At 41.3% G+C, this 27458-nt stretch overlaps 1 protein-coding gene across 4 annotated transcripts in view; it reads left to right on the top strand.

Annotated features, from left to right (window-relative positions):
- Meis1 (Meis homeobox 1) overlaps positions 1–27458 on the top strand; it is a 146859-nt gene that overhangs the window by 1870 nt on the left and 117531 nt on the right. For 2 of the 4 annotated variants that reach the window (XM_070004504.1, XM_070004506.1), the window contains exons 2-7: positions 743–969; positions 3023–3164; positions 3711–3761; positions 4559–4609; positions 6102–6248; positions 17315–17386. In XM_070004504.1, the coding sequence (XP_069860605.1) occupies positions 743–969; positions 3023–3164; positions 3711–3761; positions 4559–4609; positions 6102–6248; positions 17315–17386 (690 nt within the window). The remainder of the gene's footprint in view (positions 1–742; positions 970–3022; positions 3165–3710; positions 3762–4558; positions 4610–6101; positions 6249–17314; positions 17387–27458) is intronic. The other 2 variants (XM_070004505.1, XM_070004507.1) reach the window with 1 other exon arrangement.

Raw genomic sequence — 27458 nt, 5'->3', positions numbered from 1 at the left:
ATATTAACTGCTTCGATTATAAATTTTCTTTAACTTTTGGGGATAAATGCCCTGATTCGAAAATTAAGGAAAATAAAAGGTATAGGAAAAGCTATCTTTACTTGTGCCTTACATCTAAAGAGGTCAGTTCATTTTGCATAATTTTGCAGAGTTTGTCTTGGAAAGCATAAGAAATGTAGTATCTTGCACGACTGCCCAACCTCACTCTGGCAGGGACATAAAATGAGAAGCCTGTCTGAATTCACGTGTGTGGGTTCCCATCGTAACTTTGTTTCCTTTTGAATTCCCCCTAATGTAAAGGAGCTGGGAAACTAGGCGGGTTTGCTGCACTGTCCTGGCACGTTTTATTATTGTGATTTTCAATTTCCTCCTCCAGAGACATGCACATTTTTACCTTTCGCCCTCCGGGAGAATGCCTCTCCTCTCTCTTCCCTTCTTTCTTCCTTTCTTCCTTGGCAGGGAATTCTGATATTCTGAAGTAGTCAAGAAGGAAGGACACAAGTTAGGGCAAGAACCTTCATCTCGGAGGAGGCTTACCGAGAATCTTAGACTTTTTTTTTTTTTTTAACTTTCAACGTTATTTTTCTACAAATAGAAACCTCAACGTGAGAGATGCAAGGCCACGGAATTCCCGGTTGAAGGCTCCAAGCTGGACTGACCTTATATAAGCTCAGTGCTCTGCCGGTCTCCTATTTACTCTGCCGGCCTTCTGAACCTTCTTTCTCTCTTGTTTGTCATGCAGTACGACGACCTACCCCATTACGGGGGCATGGATGGAGTAGGCATCCCCTCCACGATGTATGCGGACCCGCATGCAGCCAGGTCCATGCAGCCGGTCCACCACCTGAACCATGGGCCTCCCCTGCATTCGCATCAGTACCCGCACACAGCTCACACCAACGCCATGGCCCCCAGCATGGGCTCCTCGGTCAATGACGCTTTAAAGAGAGATAAAGATGCCATTTATGGGTAGGTACAATGGGCAGCAGTTAAGTAGCTGAGGCGCGATTTTTCCCCTGTATTTCCCCGTGCCCTTGGTAACAAAGTCAGAGTTCTCTGGAGTGGAGGTACATAGCTGGTTCACCCTAACTGCATGGAAAATTTGGAGAGGTGGCCTGCCATCCCGAAGAACCCCACCCCTCCCCATCTTCCCCTGTCTGTACGCGCTCCCAGCCGGCTCAGCGGCTGAGACCCACCGCTTCTGTGGTCGCCCGCAAAGGGGTCCCAGTGTGGGGAGAAGTTACCTAAAGGTTCCCCAATCCGCTCTCCGCCTCTGGCCCAGCGGACCAGGGATTTCGCTCGCTTGCTCAGCTTCGTTCAAGAGCGTTGGGGGTTTCTGAATGTAAGAGCCTTTGTGTTGGAACGAAACTTTTAGTGTAAGGGAAAATCTTTTAAGCTACTGATTGTTCTGACTTGCTAAGTTTACTCAGCAACCGTATGCTGGCTCTGCCATCTCACAATGAAGTCAAGGCAGGACAGCTGCAGGTCAGACGAGGGAGAGCATGTTTTGCATTTAGGAGGTTTGACCACTGAAAGCAAGGAGGACTCACTGGCGATGGATTGCTAAAGACATTAAGAAACTTCTAGCTATTTTAGCACTTTGTGTTCCAAGGCGAAACCTACAGGATTTAGCAAGAAGTTAATGCGGGGTGCTCTCTTCGGCGGGAGGTTTTCTGGCCGAGGTTTTATATTCCGCGTTCCCTTCGGCCACCCTATTACAGCTTGCACTAGAAACTCACTCGTGCCTAGAGGGTGCTGATGAATTGGGGGACCCTTTTTGACTTTGCAGCAACTTTTGTTTCTATTTATGACTTTAAAAATTGCAACATTGACCTCCCTCCCTGGTGGGGGGGGGCGCCGAAATCTTTGTGCTTTTTATTTTCTGGTTCCTTGCGCTATGGACACATTTAAACCCCAGCTTTCTCTTCGTAATGTGGGCTGCAGATGGTTTAGGGTCTGGGACAAGGGTATTTGGGGAAGCTGTTAAATTCCCAGCTGGACTATAGGAACTGATAAGACTTGAAGACATCTCCTTGGGCATTAGAAAGAGCTGCTGCTTCTTCTTCTTCTTCTTCTTCTTCTTCTTCTTCTTCTTCTTCTTCTTCTTCTTCTTCTTCTTCTTCTTCTTCTTCTTCTTCTCCTCCTCCTCCTCCTCCTCCTCCTCCTCCTCCTCCTCCTCCTCCTCCTCCTCCTCCTCCTCCTCCTCCTCCTCCTCCTCCTCCTCCTCCTCCTCCTCCTCCTCCTCATTCTTCCTCCTCTTCTTCTTCTTTTATTATGGCCTGACACAAGCGACACCCAGGCCCTGCATAATACTGGATACTTTGACACTCCGAAAAGACAAAAATGAAATTCAGCTTCACCACAGAACAGTAGAAAGAACTTTCTTCAGGGGGCGGTGAGGAGCATTGGTGAAGGGAGGGGAGCGTCATGGTAGGCAAAGAAGGACCTCTTTGCTCTCCAAGGCCCTTGGGGCAGAGATGTATAGGTGCAGCCCACTGAACGAGGGTCCCTTAGCCACAGAGGTCCCCAAGTTAGCTGAGTGCCTGCCACCAAGATCCGGAGAGGCTCGGCCTTCGCGCGGCCGACTGGCAGAGAAAGCTCTTCCTCCCCTTGGGTCCGGCGCCTTTCTCCCTCCCCCTCACAAGTCCTGGACCTGCAGCCCAGGGCCAAGGGTCTGTCAGGGTGGGAAACTTGATTCAAAATGGCTGCTGGAACCGCTTGGGTTTTATTCGTAGCAAATGTTGTCAATTTCTCAAGCCAGATACTGAACTGATCCTCAGATAGGGTCTAAGAGTCGGGGCCTCGGAGTTGAGAGTCCTAGGAAGCCAAGAAGGTGACCAGTCACCTAGGCGGGGGTCAAGGAAAAGGAGAAAAGTAGATGACCAAGTCGGGAGGGGAGGTCTCTGCTTCGAGCTTCTCTGGCTGTTTGTCTTGAGCGCCTGTTTTGTTTTGTTTTGTTTTTTCCCCCAGTGACTGGGTACTAACCGTTGTGTTGTTTATGACTGTTGTATTTTTCTTACAGACACCCCCTGTTCCCTCTCTTAGCACTGATTTTTGAGAAATGTGAATTAGCTACTTGTACCCCCCGCGAGCCGGGGGTGGCGGGCGGGGACGTCTGCTCCTCAGAGTCATTCAATGAAGATATAGCCGTGTTCGCCAAACAGGTCAGCAAAACAAATGTTAAAAAAAAAAAAAAAAGTAAAGAAACAAGAAGGGATCCTGCCCCAAAACACACACAGCCAGCAACATATTCAAAAGTCACCAGCAGGTCGTCTCCCATAAGCCCCACGTGTTAAACCCAGCCCGAGATTCTTCCCCCGAGTTGAGTTGAGCGTGTGTGTTCTTGGATAACTTGAAATCACCCCCTTAATGTCCACTCACCGGCCCTAAACTAGGGAAGAAAATCACTAACACCAGGCCCTGTAAGTACTTGGGACTTGCCCAAACTGAGCAGACTCCCACAGTCTGAGAAGCATAGTTGCTAGCAATAAGACTGAACTCTAGATTTGGTTTGGGTTTATTTGGTTCACATTGAAGTCTGTTGGGGACAAACTCAAAGTCACCAAGCCCCCCGCCCTCTCCCCCAGGTTACACCCTGTCCCTGACAGTATAATAAGGCCAAAAACTAGAAAGGTGACCAGATTTCATTTTTCCCCCTCTTTTTCCCCCTCTCTCCCTCTCTCTCCCTTCTCCTCCTCGCTTGTATTTAGATCCGCGCAGAAAAACCTCTATTTTCTTCTAATCCAGAACTGGATAACTTGGTAAGAGATGACCCTTTACTCCCCTCCCCCATCTCCCTCTGCCCAATCCCAGTTCTCCTGCTTTGCTTTGAGAGTCTGGAAGTTTCTAGATGGGTCTTCCTGCAAACATTTCCCCCTGCCTGGATAAGTGGTTTGAGGACAAGTTCGCAGGGAAACATATTCATCTGCAAGGGCCGGGTCGAGCTAGCCCGGAGAAACACGAGCTTTTGTTTTTTATGACAGCCGGGCAGTGCAGCCCTAATCAGCGCGGGGATTTATCTCCTGTCCTGTCAGCGTGTGTGCTTAAACTTTGCCGACTTTCCAGCCCTCAAAGTCTTGTCACCAGAACAGTGACCCTACAAGAGTCCCTCAAACAACCAGCTTGCCGGCCAGCAAGGTGTGCAGAAGGCAGCTGGAAGTTTTGCAATGTGAAAAGCCACAATTGGGGAGCTATCTGCAATCTTTTGCCTTTCAGTCCCTCCAAGCAAACCTCTAAGCCCCGTAGTGTGGTCCTTTGGGGATTGGGGTGGTGGGCCATGGGACCCAGAAAGGAGAGAACCTTGGGGGAGAAGAGTGTTTATGATCTCCACTTAGATGCTTTGTTGTTGTTTTAGCTATTTTTTTCTCTCCGTAAGAAATATAAACCTCTAGCTGGTACACGGTTGCTGCTATTAAGTTTTAGTGTTATTGCCATAAATCAAAATAACTCTGTTTACTGGGGGTGCCGGGTGGAGGGGGCCCTGGAGGAGCTAGAGCTCTAACAGCCGATTTTCTGCAAACCAAGAATGGGGTACTCATTCTTTTTTGTATCTTTGCAGATGATTCAAGCCATACAAGTATTAAGGTTTCATCTGTTGGAATTAGAGAAGGTAATTTCTTTAGTCTGTTTTCCCTTTACTTCTCATTCTCATTCATCCACTCTCCACCCCCCACCCCCCCACCCCCAGTACACACAGAGGAGAGGATTCAGAATGGATGAAGTTCAGGCTTCTGAAATATTTTGCATAAATGTCTTTCTTGCTGGTAATTAGTGTCAAGGCCAATCTTAGAGTCCATTTCTCTTTGCAGTTTAATTACAATTTCAGCCACTAAAACTGAGATCACAAATGTCCTGGCCTTGTGTAGGTTCTGAATACCTTGCTGGCTTTGTGTAAATAGTTACAAGTCTATGCATCGTGGCCAAGTGCTGTTGTGAGTTTGTTTCCCAGGTTAATACCTCTGCAGTCTCTTTGATTCCTCTTCCTATTCTGCTTTGCAACCTTGGGTATGTGTGTGTGTGTGGGGGGGGGGGGTTGTTTAGTTTTAACTGAGTTTTTGGAAGACAGTTTGAGAGCAGCGGCAGGTCAGACCCAGAAGAGGCAGAAGGGGAGGAGGAGTGGGCAAAGGAGTCTGGAGGAGATGGTGGGGGAGGCCCATTAAGCCTTTTGCAGAGACAAAGCAGAGTTACTGGTTGTGTCAATTCTTTGAATCTTTGAACCCAGCACACACACCCCACCTTCACACTCAAGAAAGGGTGTGGGATAACTTGATTTTGCTAGCTGTTCTATAAATCTCAGCAATAAAAACTTAATGCATTGTAATTCAAACTAACATTAAATTGCCAGTGTGTGGGGGTTTCTTGTGAATTTTTGCATATCAGTGATGCCCAGGGCTTGCAAGAGTCCTCTTTACTTATGCCTAAATATTTGGAGTCTTCCTTACTTCCTTCCTTCTTTCTTTCTTTCTTTCTTTCTTTCTTTCTTTCTTTCTTTCTTTCTTTTTTCTTTCTTTCTTTCTTCTCAGATAAATTTGTGGCTATAGATTTCTTTTCATATTATGAGTACTGGAACCTTGATTTCTTTCTTTCTTTTTTTTAAAGAAGTATCCCAAAAATATGCTCCTTCTGGGTAGACACACTAATTATTATCAATGTCACAGGGACTTGAGTTGTCAGACATACATACATATGCACATACTATGTCACCACAGAACAGGTTCTTTAGAGATTATGTGTAGACACTTTGGAAAAGGATTTATGATAAAGTAACTGGGTGAAATTAAATAGTTTACCTTAAATGTCACCTACGCAGGTCACCTCTCTAATGGCCACAGCCCCGGGAGCAGATGAATTTAACACGGGTGTTGAATATGTTGTAGCCTGTGAATCATCTTGTCACTGTCAATTTTCTGGGATATCTCTATTTTGCAAGAAAAGAAAGTTATTCCTAATTCTGGATGCATCTGGGGGTCTCTGGAGGACAATTGACTTGTGTTTCCCTTATTTAGAAGTTTGGGTCTCACAAGGGGGGTGGATTGCACTTGTCAATGTCACTTATACACTCTTGATTATATTTCCATTTTTTTATTTCTGTCATAATGTAGGTACACGAATTATGTGACAATTTCTGCCACCGGTATATTAGCTGTTTGAAAGGGAAAATGCCTATCGATTTGGTGATAGATGATAGAGAAGGAGGATCAAAATCAGACAGTGAAGATATAACAAGATCAGCAAATCTAACCGACCAGGTATGCACTTTTCAATTTCAACATCCCTGGAAAAAAATTTGTATGCATATTGCTTGCTGGGTCACTACCACCTCCTTTTATTATTTGCATATGATTAAGTCCCTTTTAGATACATTTCCATCGAAATGAAAATTTTTGAATAATGTGGCTATTATTGCTTCATTAAGGCTGGCTCTGAGATTCGACCTGGAGAGATGAGCTTGTAAAAAGCTTTGCCGGCAAACTTGACCTGTTTCTTGTCGCTTTTAATTTTTGTCTTTATTTTATTTACCCTCTATAATAATGGGAGTGTTAACTGCCAGTGACTGCCTCCGATTGTCGGGCTTTGTTCATAAGCATTTCCCCCCTCTATCTTGAAGAAAAGAAAAGTGTAGGGTCTGCTTATTTCTTATTTTATTAGGAATAAATCCAAGATAGGTGGTCTAAGATAGACAGGGAGGGTTTGAAATCTAGCAAATGCTGGCTATTTTCTCCCTGTCTGTACGGTTCATTAGCCTGTCTTGTCAGTTTTCCTCAGCCGAACGCTTCTAGACCTCACTGAACATTGCTTTGTGCGATGTTCGCTGCAAGCTCGCCCATTTTATTGTACTTAATAGAAAAAATAAGACCAGGCCGAGGTTAGATAAACAGATAAATATGGACTTTTCTCCTCCTCCTTTCCACTTGTCCTCCAGCTGGTATGTGGTCTGGGGCCCTCTGCATTGGCAGCTTTTGGAAATGTCAGCTTCTGAGACACCCTGGCAGCTCCTGGGTGTGGAGGGTGGGGGCGCTCACTGCTGCCTGGCCCTTGGCTCTCCCTCCACCTCCAGATCCTCCCTCCAGACCATTCTTCCTCTGGGTTGCTAAGTAGGGACGACTTTTATTTGGAGTTCCTGGGGAGAAGGGAGATCTCTCTCTCTCTCTCTCTCTCTCTCTCTCTCTCTCTCTCTCTCTCTCTCTCTCTGTCTCTCTCTCTCTCTCTCTCTCTCTACCTCTCTCCCTCTCTCCCTCTCTCCCTCTCTCCCTCTTCTCCCCCCCTCTGTCACCCCGACGCCACCGTTGGTTCCCATTTCCCCCCTTTCTTTCCTGCCACTGTGTCTCTGGATTGGTCCAAATGAGTTGGGGCGGGGGGGAAATGCAATGAAAGTGAAAACGTGAGAAGTGAGTGAGATGGAGCAGGGCCTGGGACAGCTCTGTTGCGAATTATTGCAAGGAGTCTCGAGATTTGGGGAGCAGCCTCCTCTAACCCCCTCCGCATCTAAGTGAAGGCCTAGAGTTTCTCTTTCATACTTGGCACGTGAGGCCCTTCTTGGGAGAAGAGATCAGCCAGCCTTTCTTTGTTAAGCCAAGGCCAACTACTCCTCATAGTTTTCCTTTGCAAGTTCTACCATAATCACTGTTGGCTAGCTTCCGTCTTGAAGAGCCCTGACAAACTTCATTTTTTGGGCTAATCTTAAGGTTTTCCTTCTCCTCAAATTATCTTTCAAATAAATAAATAAATACCCTGCTTGAATATGCAACCCTGCAACCCAGGCTGAATTCCTTCCTGGCTCTGGGAGACGTGCGGGAAAGCAGTGCTTTAAAAGCGCCAAATTCTCCAGATCTTTAACTCGCCTATTTGGCGAGTTGCAAACTTTCTCAGCGGTGCACTGGGCTGGGTTTGTGTCATCCCGGCGCGGGAGAGCCCAGGTTGCGCGCAGGCTGTGGAGGCTGAGTTAGGGGTCCAGTCCCTGAGCTGTTAAATGCAGATTCCTCCCCGGAACCCTAGGGTAGCTGCTGTTGAGTAAAAATTGTAATCCAACAAGCCTAACTAGAAAATGGGATTCTAAAAGCTTCGGAGTGCTGGGTATGTAAAGCTATTTGAGCAAATTACAAGAATCGCTTGGGGGCACGAATGAAATCAACACTTTAATTGCCTCCAAGATGAAGATTTATACCCCGTTTTCGCAACGAATCATTATTTTATTCAAGTCAAAGGTAAAAGAACCAAAGGTGTTTGGAGTGCTCTTGGGGAGAAGGGATAAAACGATTGATAGAACATCACGGAATTCTTCCTGTACTTCTTCGGTAAAGTTTTGATACCCGCTTCCCTTAATTGGAAATATACAGACTAGTATATCATCGAATTGGGTGAAAATTCGTGTTGTATGCTGGCTTCCTACCTGTTAAAAAAAGAGAGCGAGAAAAAAGATAAGCAGGCTCTCTGGTCCCCGACGTTTGAAAGTGGGCTTTGCAGCCTCGCATGGGCTCCTGGCGCTGTGGGGTTGTGAAGCGGACTAGCTCTTGTGATCCCGCATCCAGATTTCATTTGATCTGAGGGCAGCAAACCAAAAGTTAGTCCTAATTATGGTGAGGTTCCTGAGAGCCAGGATCTGGTGTTTCTGGACTGCTTGTAGAGAGAGGGGCGCGGAGTGGAGCGCACGCGGTACGGTGCCTGGGATACTCACCGGCTCTCCTCCCCTAGGGGAGTAGAGAATAAAGTTCGAGGCATCTGGGCCGCCCTGTGGGCTTCAGTTCTCTAGACTGGAGCCTGAGGCAGGGGCTCCCGAGAGGGGGCAGTGAACCCCTAGTGGGGAGCCCCGGGGCCAGGCTGAAAGGATGGCCTCTCCACCTGTCTCTGTCCGCGCGCAGCCAGCAGTCAGATTGGGCCTAGCAGCGGGTATGCTCTGGGACTTGACGCTTCAGGTATGGCGAGAGTGCTGGGCCTCGTTAGCTCATTAACCCCTCTGTCTCTAGGGCCTGCAGGCAGCACGGTTTATTTTATTTTCCTCCCCCCTCCCCGCCCTACTTTGAAGGGCGCTCGGGCTGCCAACCGCGTAGGGATCTGGGATCGACGACTTTGGAGGTTTCTCCGAGTGCTAAATCGGCGGAAATCCACTTGGCCTTGTAAAGTCCGTAGGGTTGAGTCTCATTATTATTAGTATTTATTATTATTATTTGGTATCAGATGAAGACACAGGAGAAGCCTCCTCCCCCTTTTTTCAGCATTCCTCGCTCCCCGGGTGTTGGAGGCCATCTGGAGGTCCCCTTGCCTGAGAGCCATCTCTCATGGTCGCAGGCCTCCTGGCGCCCTCTCCCGACGGCCGCGCTCCTGGCTCGGCACGGGCCCTCCCGACGGCCCGCAGCTACCCGCGGGGGTCTTTCCTGCCGCGGAGTGGCTCGAGGACCTGACTGAGACCCGGGAGTGGACCAAAAGTGAGATAATCTTGCGAGGCATCCAGACCAGGCTTCGGCCTGGTTGGCACCAGGGGAAGAATGCTAGTCCAGGGGAGGCAGGGCGCGTGATTGAGGGGTCCATGGTGGAAGAGAGAGCGCCCAGAGGGTGAAGCACAGATCCTGGGCACCCAGAGGCTCCTTTGTAGGTCGCACTCCAGGAAAGAGCCGTCGCCCTCCACCCTTGGGGTGTCTGTTGCTCGTCCTTCCGGGAATCTAAATGTTTTCAACTCCAAGAACCGAAGGGAAGAGTGGAGAGAGAAGCAGAGTCTCTAGGTCCCCAAGGTCGCCTCCTGGGGTCGTCTAGCTGGTTCCTGGCCAGTCCAGATTAGCTGGGCCTATGCTGGGGTTTTAGCAGCGGCCCCACTTCTTCCCCGGAGGAAAGAGAAGCCGAGAGATGGTCCCTTTGGATTACAGTTTTATTCAACAGCAGCTCTCCAGGGGCACCTCGTCTGAATCTGCATTTAACAGCTCCCGGGTCGGGGCTGCCCGGCTGCGCGCGGCGCCCTGTTGCATGTTAATCCAGATTGGCCTCTGACGTCTGGGGAGAAGTAATGTGACGCTCGGAGATTGGACCGGAAAGCCGTGCTCACCGGGGCAAGTTAAATGCCAAGTGCTGCTGGGATCCCGGGGGGGGGGGGTGATGGGGTGGGAGGTGAGTGGATAAAAGGGGGGCGGCCGCCCAGGCCCACTGCCCGGAGAAGTGGCCAGGGCCCCGGATCTGGGGGGAAACTTGATCCTTTGGATCCCAGGGCGCCTCGGTTCCCAAATGGGCTTGGGAACTTTGGAGGGCGATTGTGTTTTATTTCCAAAGATCGGGATGTTGTTTCTAAGACATAGTTTGAAGGTACTTAAACTTGACGGAAATTGCAGCCGGCCCTCGCCCCCGCCCCCCATGGTGTGAAGATTCATCCTAGTGAAATTTAAGTCTTGTCCTAGAGAGGTGTCAAGGTAAGGGACAACCTTAAGTCCCTCATGGATTGAATCTCTTTCTTTAGGAAAAATTAGAAGGGGCTAGTGGATATTTTACGAATCCTAGAACCCTCTGCAATATAGTTTCAGCCTAAAACAAACCCAACCTTTTTTTTTTTTTTAAAGCAATTTGTTTCTAAATGCCTCTATTGGGATACATCTTATTTAAATTTTGAATGTTGCATAGGTCCCACTTACTGACTTAATCTCGAACCTCTAACTGTATCCAAGCCTTGCAAGTGATGGGGTCTTAGCATCATCTCACTTTAGATTGTTGTGGGTCATGTGGCTTATTCTTAATTCCTTTTTTTAAAAAAAATGTCAAAGGAAAATTATGGCAGGATTCTCTATAATGATTAAATAATAAGGTGCTGAGTGCTTGTCACTACACTGGCTAATTGGATCTTCACTCCAGGCCCGTTATTGCTTAGTATCCTTTGAATTAAGTTACTTGTTTACCAGGTGTGTTTTTATTGGTACTTTCTGGTTAGCTTTTAATGTGTATTTATGTGTGAACTTCAGAGGAGAGGGATATATACTGATGCTAAATAAGGGTACTTAAAATATTTTGGAAAACAATGAGAAAAAAAGCACAGGGTCTATGCAAAATAGTAGAGAGTCATTCCAGTGTAAAAGATCAGTAGGTGCTAATAGTGCCAATATTACTCTTATCCGTTTTCATAGTTTCTAGTTCCCTCTTTCTCTTTCTCTCTCTCCCTCCTTCTCTCATTTCTCCCTTTATCTCCCTCTCTCTGTTTCTCTTCTTCTTTCTCAGTGGAAGTCCCCAGTGCAAGTTGTATGGTTAATGGAAAGCAATGATACTAATGCTACTTTGTACAAAGTAAAACCCCATAACAGCAACTATTGTTCAGTGATTTAACTAGCTCTGTGGCAATAGGTCACTCAAATAGCAATCCTTCTCTCACCAGAACGACTCCATTGCTCATCATTTAGAAGGATATAGGGTAGTTGTGTGTACCATAACCATCGGTTCTAACTTACAGACTCATATTAGGAAATGTGGAAAAGCTTAAAAGTAGAGAAAGAAGAAAAGAATGAGAAAGAAGTAAAGGATTTGAATGTAGGTTCTGTTTTCAAAAAGAATAACTGATAAGGATATATACATATATCCACATTACTGCCTAACTTTGAAAATAAATTTTGAATCATCAATGTTTTCAAACACTCATATGTAAAAATTTTCAATAGTCCAAAACATTTGAAACACAACTGCTGCTGGGCAATTGAAGGAAAATTACACACCCCAATTCCATTCTTTCAAGAAAAAAAAAAGACCATTTGTGGGACCAGAGAAGAAACATATTTATTAAGGTCAAGCAAACAGGCCCACTAACTAGCCTTCCTGTGAAGGTGGAGTTGGAGAAACTGAAGAGTACATAACAAATTATTAAGACACTTGTCATAACTGAAAATATTGTCACCATGAAATAATGTTTTTTACTACAACAATATTTTCTTATGAAATGCGAACGTGCTAATTGTGAAATTCTGAAGTATTTAACTTGGTTTTGTTTTTTGCATGGCACTGGGGATCCAATCCTAAACAAGTGCTCTATACCACTGAGCTGCAATCCCCCAGCCCTAAAAGTTTTAATCAATGAACACTTAATCATCAAACACAACCCAAGTATGTATTGAAAAACTTCTAGAGGAAAGTAGGCATATAGCCAAATTTCTATGGGGCCTACCAGGGAAATGATAAAAAAAAATGAACATGAAATAAGACTTCCTTTAAGAAGGTCTATAATTCAATATTATTTGACTCTACTGTCAGGGAAATAGTTGAAGGATAGTAAACTGATATGGTGCTCAGTCATTTTTGTTACATAGTCTTAAATGTTTGCCACTGTAGCTTTTTCTTGGCCTCTTTTGGATTCTGATATCTGTCATATTTGTATCAAAGTAATGCTTGAATTTATGTTATGATTGAAACATTTTTTTCTGTCCTGAGTGGAAAAGATTAATATTTCAAAATTAGATCAAAATTATGGGAAAGTGTTCTTTTACAAATAAAGAAATAAAATGCAGGTGACCCTGTTTATCTGACAGTTGTACAGATGTCAAGCCCAAAGGTTTTCAGAATTTCAAGTAAAAGAACACTGCTGTAAATCACGTCAATCTTAGGGTTCTTAACTCAGCAGGAAATATCAGGACATAATACCTATTTAAAAAGTTAAGGGGTAGAGGTATAACAGTAACCCAGTGGTAGAACATGTGGAAGGCTTGGGTTCAACCTCCAGGACTGCAAAAGTCAAGAAAGTTTTTTGAATAAAATAATAAAAAAAGAAAACTAAAACACGTAAGTTTTAATGATAGTTTCAGATTTTGTTTTAAAATTTTATAGTTATTATTAAGGTGTTATACAAAGGGGCTACCGTTTCACAAGTCAAATACTGAGTACATTTCTTTTTCGGACAATGCACCCTGTAGTTTCAGATCTTGGCTTTTAGGACTCAGTAAATTATAGAGAGACCTTAGTCATTAACTTCTTCTTTTGGGGTACACTACCGTCCTTAACATCTGTAAATGAACCTTGCATATATGTAATCAAGAAGATGGTTGTATCTAGATAGTCTAAAAGATAAGAGTTTCACTATATTCTAAATTTAACATGCAATGATTTCAGGAGTATGGAATTTAAGAAAGCTTTTTGGAGTCTTAAACAGGCTATCCAGGAAATATACCTATATTGGACAATTGCTAGATGTCCTACACTTATAAATTTGACATTTTAACAAATGGTATAAAGGATAATGTGTAAAATAAGCAAGGATATGTTCATTGCAATGTTTTTTGGTAGACTCCAGTCTCAATTAGTTTAATACATTCAAATGCACAGAATTAAAGCAATTGGCAAACACTTTACTAGACTCCCTCTGAACTCTTTTGCCAAATCTCATTTCTTAGTCTAGAAAATGTGTTCTCGTTAAAGAAAAATATGAGTGTGCAAATCTTTAAAAATTATTTTATATTTCTTGACTTCTTGGTTCAGATTTCCTAAAAAATGACTAAAACCTACTATAAAGAGTTTATTTTCTGGCGAAAGAGGCTGTTTTCTAGATTTATTGAAATTATACACCTGTTGTTTATTGGTATTATAAGTAGATGTAGTCAAATATGAATTGTACTGAGAACCATAATAGTAATTTCTTATGAAGGGAAATCACTACAGCTTTTCCATGACATATGCACCACTGAGTATAGCTAAACTATTGGAGGATAAATAAGTTGTGAAAATAAATTTTATATTATTTATAATTCTCAAGAAATATATTTCTACTACCGAGTCTTCCCTGGACACTTAGACTCCACTTACAATTAATAGAATTTGCATTGACAAGGTAAAGAAACTAGAGTAAACAATGTAATAATTCTCTATGAAACTTAAGTCATTCTTCTACAGAAAAGAAATCCTGTTACAACTTTGGTTTACTAAGTAAAACTTTTTAAGTGACCACAACTGTTTATTCATTTAGGAAGATTAAGTAAAAAAAATGTAATCATGATACTTTATTTCCCATTTTTTCATGATATAGCGTTTTAATTTTTATAACAATTTTAAACATATGGGACTTTGAATCGGTATTTCTGATAGAAATCTAATATTTTCAGTGATATTATAATTGATCTAATATCAATATATAACAACATTCTAATAGCAGTACATGACAACATAAGCAACTTGTGATTGTTTTCTATTGCTCATGGATTTCCATGTCTATAGATTTTTTTTTCCCTCACACTTTACAAGGTACAATGTTTATTCTTAACTGCAAAGATCTGGATTGTTAATTATTGTATAGAAAGGTAGAACTACAATTCTTTCTTTTCCTTATCACTCTGTGAGTTTTTTCTCACTATTTTATGAACAATGAAAATCCCATGTCTGAGCTTTAAGCTTGAACTAGTTTTCTAGGTCTTATTTCCTATTATAGTACCTTGTGAATTGTTACTCATATGTGCATTTGTTTTCTCTGAAATGAAGTTAATTGTTCCTTTAGAACAGGAATGGATAGAGACCAAAAGTCATCAAATATTCCCAACCTGTGCCTTACAATTAGGTGAAAAATTGAGAGCTTGTTATTCTTACTTGCTTTCCCTAGGGCTATGAACATTTGATAGAAAGATCCACATCAGCCCTTTTGAGCTCTTCCTCTGAAAGCTTAAAGGTGTTTTCAGTGACTGTGTTCTTAACTGATAGTCCATATTTGGTCCCAGCTCTCCATGATTAGCATTTTATTCTGAATTTGCATTCACATTATGTCCCATAGAACCTCTTTAAAGCAAAGTTGTTTTTGTGACTATTAGGAAACTTCTTTAAAAATGTATTCGAAACGGAAAGAGTAAGAACTTATTTTTTTTAATTTTATTTTTAATTTAATTTAATTTTTTGTGAACATACTGTACAGAGGGGTTACAATTACATGGGCAGGATAATGCGTACATTTCTTATCAAGCATTGCAGCCTCCTCCTTTGTTTACCCTTCACATCCCTTCCTAGCCTCCCCCCCCATGCCCCCACTCCATGCTCCCCCCCCCAAGAGTAAGAACTTATTTGACAACAAAACTCCTCTTAGTGTCCTTATAACTGTTTGATGTGATCAACATTAACTCAATTTGATAGACAAGCTATAATTAACTCTAACCTATACTGTTTTCTGTTATTCAGAATTATTCCTTAGTGAGTTGAAAACTTAATTTCAGATAGAATGGTATCTGATGCCTGAGATTCTTAAGTATATTTACAGTATTTACATGAAATGGAATGTTTGTCTACAGGGCCTCAAGAGGGACTTGCTTCTTGGAGGTAGATTAACAATTTTTAAAATGCAAAGTTATAGAATACTAACTAGAGCAGGTGAAGTCTTTGATTAAGATATATATTTTTTTCTTTCTATTTACTGCAAGGTTGAATTTATTCTTCCTAAAGCAAAAGACACTAATTTTTTAACATGTCATTTTAAACCTAGTTATTGCAAGAATGATGAAAACTAACAAGGTAGCAGAGAAATTTAAAAAGTAATGTAAAATAGGCCAGGCACTATTTGCTATGATGGTCCAATAACAGCAAGTGAACCTGAGCATCTAGGCTTTAGTTAGGACATTGCCATGGTTGTTGGCTTTATCTAGATCTGAAGTTGTCTTCAAATTTGCTCTGAAGAAATTTTCAGTGCAGAAATTTTGTGATACTAGCTATGAAACATCATATTTATTTGAAATTGTTCATTCCCAAGAGACTTACTATCTTGAGTAACCATGCGGCTTTTCTCTCTTGTGAGCAGTTCAGATAAATGTATTATTTATTTACATTCTATCATATACATTATTTATGGGAATTATGCTACAACTCTACTTGGCATATGGAAGTTTTCTTTGTGGCACAGAGGTGGCATCTGTGCCCCAAATGGCACATCTTTAAGTAGATAATAAGGGTTACCCTCAATGTACTCTCATCTCTCAGAGCTGTCTTGTATTTATGCTTCCTAGTTCCAGAGGCAACAGCCTGTTGCTATTTTCATTTTAATTGTCATCGTTTTCTTGGCTGTAGCTATGAACAAAGAGAATCTGGAATTTTGCATAATTGATCTTAATGATAAATTAATGTTTTAGTGAAAAGATTTTGAGTAGTAGGATCATTTAACTCTTTCCTGTCTGTGAAGATATTTTCTCTGACCCTATGGTGTGCCCAGATTTTCCCAGGACTATTTATTGTTCATGGAATTGTTAACCCTGGTCCTGTAATTGGTGGCTCGGTCTATTGTTTGTCATATCTGGAGATTTTTTTTTTACAGGCTGTATTCAATCCCAAAATCACCAAGAAAATACTAGATTCATTGTGTCCTGAGCTTCCTTGCACAAAATGAGACATGAGGGCAATGTGTATCCTGTACATACCAAGTGTATTGTTGGTTTTCAAATGTTTTTTATTCTAAGAATTAGTCAGAACCAGTAACCATCTGCATTTTAGTGCATATAAACATTGTATGCTAGAATTTGGGATTGTAGAAATGTGATTTTATTTTCCCATGCCAGTTAGGTGCATTGTTCTTCCCTCCACTGTTGAGACATTCTAAAGGTTTGCTTGCCACCCAGATGGTGTGGGGTTTTTATTGGGGGTGGTGGTGGTGGTCTAATGCTTGTTGAGGGTAGGTAAAGAACATACTAATAGAAAAAAAAGAGGAGAATAAAGCACCAACATCAATTATGGGCCTTATCTTAGCTTATAATCTACTTATAATAGTGCAAATACTCTGTAACTGTGAAGCAGTATGAATAAGACCCAGCCCTTGGGCATAGCTGAAGAGTAACATTCTGATTCATGGTCTTTCCTAAAAAAGTGAACAATACTTACAATTTTGTTGTTGGTTTCTAGGTTAAGTACCTCAAGAAATAGAAAACTTGGCCATTCTAGAAACTTAAAATTAAATTTGGGATGCTTTGAGAAAGTCCTACTTCATGATCTTATTCAAGATAATACAAGAGAGGAATAATCTCCCATCTCTGACTTTAACAGTCAGAGCTTAAAGATTTAGAAATCCTTGAGGAATAACAGATGCTTCAAAAAAATCATTGAGAATGTAACAGTCAGAGGTGCTTCTTAAAACTCCTAAGGAAAGGAGAGGATACTGTAAAACATACATTATTGCTAATTATCAGTATAAAGCAATAGGTAAAGTAACTTTCCAATGATTCTTTTATCCAAAACACAGTGCTACCAGGTAGGAAAATAAAATAACACTGCATATTGGCAAGCTTTTATCCTCCTTATATTGAAATTGTGAATTTTCTGCTTTGAGAGTAGAAAAGATAAAACTTCCAAAATACTTGACAAAGAACAACTAAGTGTGCTGATTGCAACTTTCAATCACACACCCTTTCAGGCAGGCGGTGTCCCAGGGATGTACAATTTAGAGTCAGAACATTCGTGCTTGAACCTAGACTGCTATGAGAAGGTAAGTCACTTCCCCTTGGTGGTGAGTCTGTTTCATAGTCTGTCAAATGAGAGATAATAATAGTAATAATATTCTCTTCACTGAATTACTATAAGAACTGCATAAGGGCATTTGTGAAGCATTTAGGATTGTGCTCACTCCTGTCACCATATTGAGCACTAATTAAATAACTTTGTTTTTCCTGTCCATTTCGGAAAAAAGGAATTGGATTTGGGGAGGAAACACTAGGTACTGTTGTTTATAAAGAATTTTGGAGCTTTTAAAAATGTCACTATAATCCTTAATATGAGGGGTTTGCTATTATTCAGATTTTATCATCGTGTAAAAGGAAACAAGAGCTGGGCACTGGTGGCTCACGCCTGTAATCCTAGCTACTCAGGAGGCTGAGAGCTGAGGATCATGGTTCATAGCCAGCCTGGGCAGGAAAGTCTGTTGAGACTCTTATCTCCAATAAACTACTAGAAAACTGGAATTGGCTCTGTGTCACAAGTGGTAGAGCACTCGCCTTGAGCTGAAGAGCGCAAGGACAGCACCCAGGCCCAGAGTTCAAGCCCCACGAGCGACAAAAAAAAAGAAAAAAAAGGAAACAGGAAAGCGTGGTGGCATATTCTTGTAATCCTAGTACTTGGGAGGCTGAGGCAGGAAGATCATGAGTTGAAGGCCAGCCTGGCCTATATAGGGAGACCTAGCCTAAAACAACAACCAGCCTCCAACCAACCAACCGACTAAACAAATAAACACAAAGAAACTATCCTCAGCCATATTTCTGAGTGAGTACAGCAACTTACTGAAGATGCATGATTAAGGTAAAAGTCAAATGAAGCTATGTGCAGACCTTGATGAGAGTTCCTCAAACGCCCTGCCTCCTCCTGCCACCCAGAATATGGGTCACCTTGATTCACGGTTGCTCACAGGGTCTTGATAGCTACTTATACTAAGGAGACAATGTTTTTTGAAGGATGGGATGTTCTTTTTGCTAGGATGTTTGTGGTTGGAAGTTGTTTTATATAAGACACTAGAGTTTATTTTATCTTAATTTGTTTGCAGAAGCCTAAAACAAAGTTTCAAATAGAAAGCAAACTGTCTTTTAAAATGGATTTTTAGAACACCAGGTAAACTGACATGTAATTTATTGATCTTCTTCCACTGCTAAGTAGAAATAATAAAAAAAGAACTAAAATGTAAAAGAAGTCCCTAAGCAGATCAATGAAGAAGGTTTGAAAAATATTTCAAACTATTTGGAAATATTTTTAACTATTTGGAAATACAGTAGCACTAGTTGGAGTAGGGTTTTGCTTATTTGTTTGAGTGAAACTTTAAAGTCTATTTACTTTATACAGCTTGTAGGTATGATTTTAGGATCAAAATACATATCATTGTTAAAATCTTGAAATATAGGAATATATTTGATTAGTATAATGCCATTCGTAATACAACAGCATAGATAAGAGAAAGATTTATTTATTGACTTATTTATTTATTCATTTATTTGTGGTAATACTGAAGCTTGAACTCATGGCCTGAATGATGTCCCTGAATGTGCTGTTCAAGGTTAGCACTTTACCACTTGAACAACAGCTCCATTTATAGCTTTTTGGCAGTTAATTGGAGATGTGCACACTGCCTTTGAATCATGATGCTCAGACCTCAGTCTCTTGAGTAGTTATGATTAAAGGTGTGAGACACTAGTACCCATCTATTTTACTTTTTCTTGTGCCAGTTCTGGGGCTTGAACTCCTGGCCTGGGTGCTATCCCTAAGCTTTTATGCATAGTACTCTTATCACTTTTAGCATGTGTGTGTGTGTGTGTGTGTGTGTGTGTGTGTGTGTGTGTGTGTCTGTGTGTGATTTATTGGAGATAAGAATCTCATGGACTTTTTAGCCTGGGCTGGGTAGCTCTACTTCTGGCTTTTTGGTGGTTACTTGGAGATGCTCAGGCTGGCTTTGACCTGCAATTTTCAGATCGCAGCCTCCTGAGTAGCTAGAATTACAAGTCTGAGCTACCAGTAACCAAATTATTTATTTTGAGACAGAGTCTCACTTTGCTGCCCAGACTAGTCTTGAATTCCTAGGCTTGTTCTCCCACATAGCTGGGACTATGGGGGTGTTTATTACCAGGCCTGGCTCCTATGGGAAAGATTATTAAAATATAAATGCTTTTACTAAGACATTTTTAGTGCAATCAGGCTTTATTTTTTCTTCTCTTCATGAGATTGTGTTCCACAGCATACTACTTAGTAGAATTTGAACAATCAGTGCACTTGAACAGTTTCTAAATTGCTCATCCACTCTGTGTTCTGTGTTACTTCCCAGTTTTCCAGTTTGGGTTGTCAATACTTGTCAATTGCTTTTCATTGTAATTATTCTTTCCCTCTATAATTTGTGTGTTATGTGCCTCATGTAGAAATCTGTTACCTTCTTAGACCACAGTGGAACGCATCACCAGGGGATGATAGGAGCTTTGATTCCAGTAGTAGAGGAAAATGGGCAAAATTTAATCACAGATCCTTGGATTTCATCCAGAAAGCTTTCGAAATATTTTGGGTATACTTGTTCATCTATAGATGAACCATTATTGATCTTTAAACTACTTGGATGGATCAGTTAAACTGTGCAGATCTATCACCTGCGAATATTAGAGTTGAAAACTAAAAGTAGCAAGCAGTGAGAAAGCAGGACTTTCAGAGGCATAGACAGAATGACCCATGATGCTACATCTCAGCTAATTTTTGCCCTCCGTGCCTACCATAGCAGTCAGCCTCCAAGTAGTGAGAGGAAAAAGAATTGTGGACATTTTCAGGAGTTTGGGCAATGTATTTCATGGATCAGTAATATATATGTATATATATGGAATATATGCATATGCATGCATATATAAACATATATATGTGGAACTTAAAGTATATATACATATGCACACCATATATATATATATGTATGTATAATTTGCCTTGTCATGTAATATAAAACATTCAAGTCCTCTCTGTCACCTTTTTTGGGGGGGCGGGGATACCAGTCCGGGACTTGAACTCAGGGTCTATCTGTTGTCCCTTAGCCTTTTGACATTCTGTTACTTAAGTGACACTTTTACTTCTGGCTTTTTGGTAATTAATTGGAGATAAGAGTCTCATGGACTTTCCAGCTCAGGCTGGCTTTGAACCAGGACCCATAGATCTCAGTATTACAGGCGTAGTATTACAGGTGTAAGCCACTAGTGCCTGGCTTCCACTACATCATTTTGTCTTTTGCCTCTTGCACATGAATGGGATGTGTTGCTGAGCATGGTGAGTGTGCACACACATGTGCCTCTGTTGCTCTGCATGCATGAGTGAATACGCATGTCTACCTTTATGTACCAACCATCACTTGCCTGAACCCAGGCTTCAGCAATTTCTGGAACTCATACAATTACCATGTGATAGAAAACTTTTCACTTAAAGATGAAATTACTCCTTTGAGAATTTTCACCAAAGGCAAAAAAGCACAAAAATTCTTTTCCTCCTCTCTATATGCCTCATTACACAGAGATAGAGGATTCAAGGTTTGAGAAATTATCATTTTGTAGGTTTTATTTGTGGTATGTGAGAACTGGGAAATATAGAGCTCAATTTAACAGATACTATCTTTGCCTCCACAAACTACCCACCGCTACCATCATATATATGGTAATATCTAACCTATACATTATTTATGTAAATATTTAAGTACATATATGTGGAAGCGACACACCAGAGTTGCTTAGCTGTTAAGGTTTTAGAAATCTTCCTCTCTTGATGCTGAATTAGACACATGCTGTGTGTGAGACTACTAGCTGGCACCAATGTGGTAAGCACCATACTTATGGAATGATTGGATAATAACAACACACATGTCTAGATTAAAAGTCTTTAATGGCAAACTTGCTAGGGCTGTGACTATGAGAAGAGAAGTTTAGTCTGAGTGAGAGCCACAGATCCTTAAAGATGATGGTGGATTTCATTGTCTTACCACTATTTACCGCATGCCCTGAGTCACCAAAATGACCCCTCAGGCTTTTATTAAGTGGAGTAATAGACACATTTTATTCTGGCACTAAAATGGGGCTCAATAAGAATGCTGGCAGGCCTACCAGCTTGGCAAAGGTAAGGGGGTGGGGGAGGGGACAGGGAGGGAACTGAGGAACAGGATAGTCGATGGTGAAAGTAGGATCAAGTATGTGGAGGAGGCAACCTGTCTCTCTGGAAAGTGAGGATGAGCCATCATTAGGGACCTCCCCATCTTCCCCCAGCGTTCACAAATGCTTATTTCAGCAAGAGCACTAGAGACTTAGGAAAGGATTCCCTAAAACACTCCCTGAACTGTGAATGGGACCCTTGAATCCACAGCATGCATACAAACTAAGGCACTCATTTGTGAATGCTTCAGACATTTAAAAACAGCTAAAGGCTAAAAAAAAAGACAACACAAACTATTTAAGTAAGAAGACAACACAAAGCAGACTGCCTGAATTTGTGTGTCAGACCAATTTTGCTTAATGATTTGCAAGGATATGTTTTATTGAGATCCCTGAAATAATTTTGCTCTCCGTACCTGAATTTTAAGTTAAATGGAAGTAGCCTAGAGGAAATACATTTCTGTGTGTGTGTGTGTGTGTGTGTGTGTGTGTGTGTGTGTGTGTGTGTGTGTGTGTGTGTGTGTGTGTGTGTGTGTGTGTGTGCGCGCACGTGCGCGCGCACATGTGTACTGGTACTGGGACTTGAACTCAGGGCTTGAGCATTGTCCCTTAGCTTTTCTGCTTAAGGTTGGTACTCATCATTTGAGTCACAGCTCCATTTCTGGTGTTTTTGGGTGGTTAATTGGAGATAAGAATCTCATTGACTTTCCTTCCTCAGACTTGTAGAAAAGATCTCAACCTTCTGAGTAGTTAGGATTATAGGTATGAATCACCTCCTCATCCTCTGCCACCTGGCAAGAACATATATACATATATTCATGTATCTATATATGCATATATGGCTGTGGGACTTGAATTCAGGGCCTGGGTATTGTCCCTTAGCTCTTTTGCTTAAGGCTAGCACTTTGAGCCACAGCTCCACTCTTGTATTTTTGACTAGTTAATTGGAGATAAGAGTCTCTGGGCTGGTTTTGAAGCACAATCTCAGCCTCCTGAGTAGCTTGGATTACTTGCATGAGCTACCTGCACCTGGCAAGAATATGTTTTGAAAGGATCAAATTTTTCCTGCTTTGTAGGTGCTCAATTAATGTTGGTGAAATGGGCTGAATGGTGAAATGGGCTGAATGGTTATATGGTTGTGATTATCGAGCATATTCTAATGGGGGCCTTTAAGAATATTATTACGGTTGTGAACTGAGCAGACCTTAAATATCATACATTAAAAAAATTCTCCACATTTCTCATCCTCAGCTTCAAGTCCACATGTATATATGGAGCTGTTTCTCACTGCAGTACCTGCGTTCCCTGTCTCTTTCTTATTTCTCTGTGTATGGGTTTTTGTGGCCCTTTCTTGTGGATGGCATCATTGATTGAGAGGTGTGTGTTAGAAATCATGTTGGCTGATGTAATATGCTTCTAAGGATTATGAGACACAGAGAGAGAGAGAGAGAGAGAGAGAGAGAGAGAGAGAGAGAGAGAGAGAGAGAGAGAGAGAGAGAGAGAGAGAGAGAGAGAGAGAGAGAGAGAGAGGCTTTAGATAGAGGTGAAAAGAGGGAGGGTGTCATTAGCTATGGCTCTCCTGGCAGTGTGTGATTGTGCTGTTCAGAAGTCCTCTCTACTGTGTCACAGGCGTGGTGTGCTTGTGTGCACGTATGGAGGCCATGTGTGGCTGTGAGATTGTGTCTGTGCATGATCACTGTGCACCTGGACACAAGCCTCAGGTGACTAGCCCCTGCCTGGAGGGACAACACTGCTTGCTTTGGAGATGCACCATCTTCAGACCACTAGGGGTCATTTACTGAAAAGACTGGTGATTTGAGAGAGGAAATGCACCTCCCCAAAGAGTACTTATGGATAGGTGCAGACTGACTTCCAATTTTGAGCACTGTACTTACTTCATCAATCTCTTCAAAGCTGATCTCTTCAGCATCAAGACAATCAGGTTCCCACTTTTTAAACTGGAACCAGTAGGGTGGTGGTGGTTGTTTCTTTCTTTTCTCTTTTCTTTTTTTTCTACTATCCTCAGCTCTCAGCTTCCTGAATAGCTAGGATTACAGGTGTTAGCAGCTAGCACTGTGTACCTTGGTAGAAATTTTTGTGGCTATTGTTTAAATTCGTTTTTCCTTTTTGCTTTTTTTCTGAGTTGGAAAGCATGATTCTGGCATCATTATGCTGTGATGAATGATCAACTGAGAAGAGTCATCCAAGTGCTTCTTTGTATACTCTAAAGTGATTTATAAATATTAGATATCAAATTAAAGTTGATGGGATAGACACAAACAAACCACCTATAAAATTATGTTATCCTAAGGTGACAAGAAGATCAGTTTGCATTCCTTGAGCACATACCAGCTGGGAGATAGCTGTTTAAGTGGCCAGCTCAGGTTCACCATACTATCCAGAAGGTCTATAACCACAATCCACCTGGATAGGTCTTCCAGGGTTGACTTGGTCAATCTGTGTGGTTCTATTAAGAGTTATTATGTCTCTCAATCATTGAGTACTTGCTCTATGCCTGGCAACTTATATGTGTTATGTGTACAAGAGAGCATTTTATATGCCCTTTTCTGAATTAACCACTAAGAATTACAGACTTGTCTAAGACCATGTACATGGTACAGCTAGGTTTTATAAAAGAATCTGTCTAGCTTTACATTTTCCTGTTTTAATATATATTATATTACATATAATATATATAATATTATATGTTCCTGTGAATGCAAATATATGAGATAGGTTTAGATTTTAAAGTCTCTTTTAGATGTTTTATGATGTTTATTAGAAGAGTTCACAATATCAGGTAACAACAAAGTAACTATCTCTATTACTTAAGCTATTCATTCATTCAAAAATATATTTGAAGCTGAGCACTGGAGCTCATGTGTGTAATTCTAACTAGAAAGCTGATATCTGAGTATCACGGTTCAAAACCAGTCTGGATCAGAAATTCCATGAAACTTTTATCTCCAACTAACCACCAAAAAGCTGGAACTCTGTCACTTGAACACAAAAGCTAAGGGCAGTGCCCAGGCCTTAGTTCAAGTCCCTGTACCAGCACATATATGTAGTGTATGTACATATATGCACGCATGTATACACATATACACATCCATAAACATCCATATTTCAGTTTCGGCATTTTTGTAGATATGGTGATGAGTAAGATTTAGTCCAAAACGTTCATAGCATTGAGTTGTAGACAGATACAACATTGTAATGGTAGGAGAGAGCAAAATAATGGAGGTGAGTGTGAGCTGGCTGCTTGCTCAGGAGAGCAGAGCCTCACTGTTCCAGGTGACTTTGTGTGTGTGTGTGAGTGTGTATGCGTGTGTGTGTGTGTGTGTGTGTGTGTGTGTGTGTGTGTGTGTGTGTGTATCAGGGAATGACTTCTGGAAAAGGTAGCATATGAAATATGCCTTAAAAAGTAAGAAGGAAATAGTTCCTGGGACCAAGAAAGGCAGCGAAGGGCATTGAAGACAGAGGAGAAGGTATCCAAATAATCTTAGAAACCGAAGAAAGCTTAGCATTGCTGAGGCACAAGAAACAAGGAAAGGAACGGCAGTCCCTATGGAGAGATTATAACGGCTTTAGTGAATTCAACTAAAATCCTCGGAGTGTCTTACTTATTCAGTGCTCATTTCCTAAGTACCAGCCAGTAATGGTGAGCAAAACAAAGCCCTCTTGCCCTCATGGAGCTTGTGCTGTAGTGGGATTGTGGTGACCAGTGAGGGGGTGTCATTAATGACAGAGGAAATCAGTATAAAATGAAAAATTTGACTGGATGTGGTGGTGTATGCTACAGGAAGATCACAGACTTGAAGTCAGACCTGGCAAAAGTGAATGAGACTTTCCCTGTAACAAAATACAAAGCAATCTGAGGTATGGATTCAAAATTTAGAGTACTTATGTAGTATGGATGAAACCCTAGTTTTAATCCCTAGTATTGGGGGAAAACAAGTAAAAGGAAATGAGAGGTTTTGTTGATTAGTTAGTGTAAAAAATGGACAAGACTGCATGGAAAAGTGGAGAGGAGGAGAGACTCAGGGGAGAGATGGCACAGATGTTTCTTAGGTTTGTATCCTGGAGAGATGGTATAATATCTATTGGGATGGTAACATTTAAGAAAGTAATTGGAGAGGTTTGGCATCATGGCTCAGGTTGTAAAGTGCCAGCAGAGTTCTAGTCTTTATCTTGGGCCAAAAAAAAAAAAAAGACTAGAAGATTTAGTGGAGATATGAAGAGTTTAATCTCAAACTTGTTTGTAGTTGGACATACAAATGTAAAGTCCAAGGAACAGATCCATAGACAATTTGCGTGGCATGCTGGTGATAATTCAAGCCACAGTAGTGAAATATATTGTCCAATGAAATATGAAAGGTACTGAGGACACAGTATGTCCAAATTTAAGGTATAAAGATTCACCAGTGGACCTCTTTATTCAGGATGGTAGGGTGATTTTTGAAGATGTAGGTTATTTGTTGGGAGTCTGGGAGCTAATAATAATTAAGTTGAGTACCTTAAGCATGCATTGATGGCTAAACCATGCATGTCTTGAGCCAGGAAAGAAGACAGATCCAAATAAGATACTATCCTTCTTTGAAGGAGCGCACAGTCAGGGGAGGTCATTGCTTCTCTCATTCAACCAGATGTCAGCAAAATTGCCTTTTGAATAAAAAATACTATGTCATGAATAATTTAGAAAACCGAACAACTTAGTTTCAAGCATTCTTAAGACCTGACGGAAGAAAACCAGAAGTATTCGTGTTGTCAAAGAAAAGGGTAGGGAGAAATCATAGCTTTCTTCAGATATTTTTAAATGGCTTTCTTTTGAGAGATCCCAGAGTTACAAGAAAACATGAGTGGAAATAGGTTGGTTTATATATTGTATGATGTATCTGTCTATTGACCAATAGGAACTTACTGGTGGAGGGAAGACTGGAGATGACTCTTTCCATTTTATGATAAGCTTCAGGAGGACTTGGACTGTCAATGCTGAATGAGACTGTAGTCTCAGTGATCTTTGAGGTCTCTCCAGGTAGCGTCCTGTAAACATCTCCTAGAGCAGTGGTTCTCATGCTTTTGAAGTCATGTACTCTTTTGAAAATTTAGTTAACAGTTAGGGACACTATCCCTGGAGCAAAAATAGGCAAGTCCATACATAAACACAAATATTATTAAAACAAGACCCCCTGCCCTTAAGCCCCTGGGCTTCACGTTAGGTCCTCTTGTCTTAATGGATTTCTAATAGATGAGAGCAGAGCCATTGCTCATTCTGAAGTTATATACATTGAAGAAGAAAAAAAGGCCTCTTTGGGACTTAATTTAGAACCATGACTAAGGTTTGCTGTATATCTAATGCAATGCATCGTTGATTTTATTCTGTCAGCCTTACTTTACAAGTGGCCCCAAGCAACTCACAGCTTCACAGATAGATGTATGTACATAATCATATGCACATATTTTATTTTTAAAATAATGATGTTGTTTGGTGTGACCACCTATAGTTACAGAGATCTGTTATTGTAACTAAGATCCTCTGGTAACAGAGTTTAGGGGAGTTCTTTCTGATTAGGGCTGTCTTACATATTTATTCTAGAAGAGTTCATGAGCTATTTCTGATACTTCGACTTTAATCATGCTTAATGAACTGAACTAAGCATAATTCTTGTTCTGTTTTTGTAACCTTGTGGATTTCTCCTAATGCTCAGTTTCATATGACTACACCATTCTTGAAATGCTAATACGCAAAATGCTAATTCAAGAAAGGACCACAAAAGTTAGATTTCATTTCAGAGAAGTGCATTCAGTATTCACAGGCCTTCCGGAAGAGCAAGGCTGTGAGAAGAATAATATTAGGTGGAAAATACTGGGCTTCTACCTTTGGCGAACACACAAATTTAAACATATAGGTTGCACACA

The sequence above is a fragment of the Dipodomys merriami genome, unplaced genomic scaffold (genome assembly GCF_024711535.1).
Source record: "Dipodomys merriami isolate MVZ:Mamm:240054 unplaced genomic scaffold, mDipMer1.0.p SCAF_63, whole genome shotgun sequence".
Classification (NCBI taxonomy): Eukaryota; Metazoa; Chordata; class Mammalia; order Rodentia; family Heteromyidae; genus Dipodomys; species Dipodomys merriami.
The sequence above is the reverse complement of the archived record's forward strand: the minus strand, read 5'-3'. Positions and strand labels throughout refer to the sequence as shown.